The sequence below is a fragment of the Teleopsis dalmanni genome, chromosome 2 (assembly GCF_002237135.1).
Source record: "Teleopsis dalmanni isolate 2A chromosome 2, ASM223713v2, whole genome shotgun sequence".
In the NCBI taxonomy this organism is placed as follows: domain Eukaryota; kingdom Metazoa; phylum Arthropoda; class Insecta; order Diptera; family Diopsidae; genus Teleopsis; species Teleopsis dalmanni.
In genome coordinates, this window is record NC_051847.1 from 138,201,079 (window position 1) to 138,203,541 (window position 2,463).

General features: G+C 35.3%; 1 protein-coding gene across 1 annotated transcript; it reads right to left on the bottom strand.

Annotated features, from left to right (window-relative positions):
- Nucleotides 1-275: 275 nt before the first annotated feature.
- On the bottom strand, nucleotides 276-2,006 carry LOC119684247 (bystin-like). The gene is made up of 2 exons (XM_038098252.1): nucleotides 1,811-2,006; nucleotides 276-1,751 (listed from the first exon to the last, which is right to left on the bottom strand). The coding sequence occupies exon 2, from the start codon at nucleotides 1,637-1,639 to the stop codon at nucleotides 380-382; it is 1,260 nt and encodes a 419-aa protein (XP_037954180.1). The 5' UTR covers nucleotides 1,640-1,751; nucleotides 1,811-2,006; the 3' UTR covers nucleotides 276-379.
- Nucleotides 2,007-2,463: the final 457 nt, after the last annotated feature.

Sequence of the window (2,463 nt, forward strand, 5' to 3'; positions counted from 1 at the left end):
TGTTTTAAATGCAGTTTAAACTACTGATGTTTCGCATAAATTGGAACTTAACACGCACACAAGTTCCCAGTTGGGCGCACTGAGGCATGTAACGAATTTGCCTGTCATCCGCTGAAGTGGCGGATTTCACACACAAACGGCAAAGCAAACTCACGCATGAACAAGTAGCAAATCCAAGAGTAATTGCTGCACTTTACCCACCCACACCCACAAACGTCGCCACACGCACTGAGCTACGCAAAACAGTTGCTTTCAGAATTTAATTAGCAATTTTATTCTATAATTTCAGAAATAATTAAATTTTTATATAACATAAATAAGTTATATTTAAATCACACTACACAATATCTCTCAACTCTCAACTATAAATTCATTCCAACTAATCATCGTCCATCTTGTAATCTGTGTACATCGCATTCGAATTCGTTTCAGCTGTATTAGTGGATTCCATCGCCTCAACATCGCGGCACTTTGCTGCCAATAATTCTCTTCTAATTTCACTAGTAATTTTTGGATGCGATTGTTTACGCAAAAGATTTAATAAAAGCTCCTTTTGGTCGGAGGAGATATCACTTTTATAGCGCTGGACGAAAACGAGTAAACTGTGGTGCCACAACACTGGCATATCGCGTTTGTCGTGCTCAAACCTCAGAAAATGAAAAACTGCAGCATCAATCACGCGGTATGGCAATGCGTAACGCTTGTTCAGTAGATAACGAATAAATATGGAATTGGCACCAGTGTAACCCATTTCGCAAATCTTCAACAAACACGCAGATGCATGCAGAACAGGCACAGAGTTGCGCGCTATAACGCTACCGAAAATAATAGCTTCACGTAAGTTGCAATCACCCGATTCCAATAGTGGCAAGATGATGCCTTTCATAAAAGCAGCCGGCTTGAACAAAGCCTTCTTGAGTGCACTGTATAAGTGCATATTGAGTTTTTTGTATTCACACAAATCATCTCGTATTCTGGGCAGTAGCACTAAATTGTAAAATCTTTGTGCCATTGGTTCTGACAATACCGAACAAAATATTCTCGTTCCTTGGAAGACAGCCGCAGCACTCCAATTGTGCGGTTCAGTGATGAAAAGTATTTGTTCCCAATTTTTCAATTTGGGTATGACTTTAAATGCCTTCGGTATTTTACCACTACGATAGCGCTTCATAACATCTCGCACAGATTCGTACATGCTTTTAACCCTTGGATCAATATCTTCAATGTCTAATGAACCAGCATCACTTAATTTCGACAATACGCCGGCTTGTTTCTCTTTAATTTTTTCCATAACGACTTCAGTCAAATTGAATGTTTTCTTTTCAGTTTGCGGATTGTAGAATCGCTCAAAAGTCTTCATATCTTCCGGATCCATTTGTATGTCATCGAAAAAGTCTGTGTCAGTAACATCGATGTCTTCGCTTTTGTTATCCAAGCCAAACTTAACACTTTTGGTTATTTTGAAGCCGGCATCTTCCTCCTTCTCTTCCAGGTGTTGTTTTTTTGCGGCGGCCAAAATTTTCTGACTTGTTTTGCTATCCAAAACTGCAGACTCCTCTGTGCGTAAACGAAACTTTTCGGGATTTTTTATTTTCTCATCTTTATCTTTAATCACAATTACTTTCTTTGTTTTTCCCATTTTAAATCAAATATTTCGTTCAGGAATTTCGTTAATTTTATATGTGGAACGCACGTTTTATGTTCAACCACCAACTTGTTGTGTTGTGTTTCTGCGCAGAACGTATTTTACTCTGTAACCAAACAAAACTTATTTTATTATTGAAAAACGTATTACCCCTTAAACACTTACTAAGTTCCTTCACAATTTATATTAAATTTATTATTTTATATTACTTTTTAAATTAATTTTAATAATAATTATTCGCCATACAATCCCACACACGTGCCGACGGAGAAAGAAAACGCAAGCAAAACAAAACATGCGAACTGTCAAAACAGAATTGGGTTTGTGTTAACAGTGATGCCACATGGGCAAATACACATAACACAAAAATTCTTATGTTTTGCTTGAGTATTTATGCAATGAGCAAGCATTTGCCAAGTAAAACCATTTTAAAGCGAACTTTTAATGTTATTTGAAATTTTTTGTGAAATCACTACAAGTTTAGCATTACTCAAATTTTATTTAAATTATGCTAGAAATTGATTTGAATATTTGTCACTACGATTTGAGTGCAGTTAATTTTTATGTTAATTTTATTAAAAGTTCTTAAAATTTTGTAAAACGAGTTTGCACAAAAGTGATGCTACATACGAGATTTTAATAAAAATAGTAATAAGTTTTCGTCAACTCATATTTATATTATGTTTCCACTGCAGCTAATACTACATATATTAATGAAATTAAGAGTTCGTCGTTTCCGTGTCTTATACATGTGAAATAATTTGTTTGTTTATACTGAATTCACACAAGAGTTTTGTTTATCATTTTAGCTGTCAAAA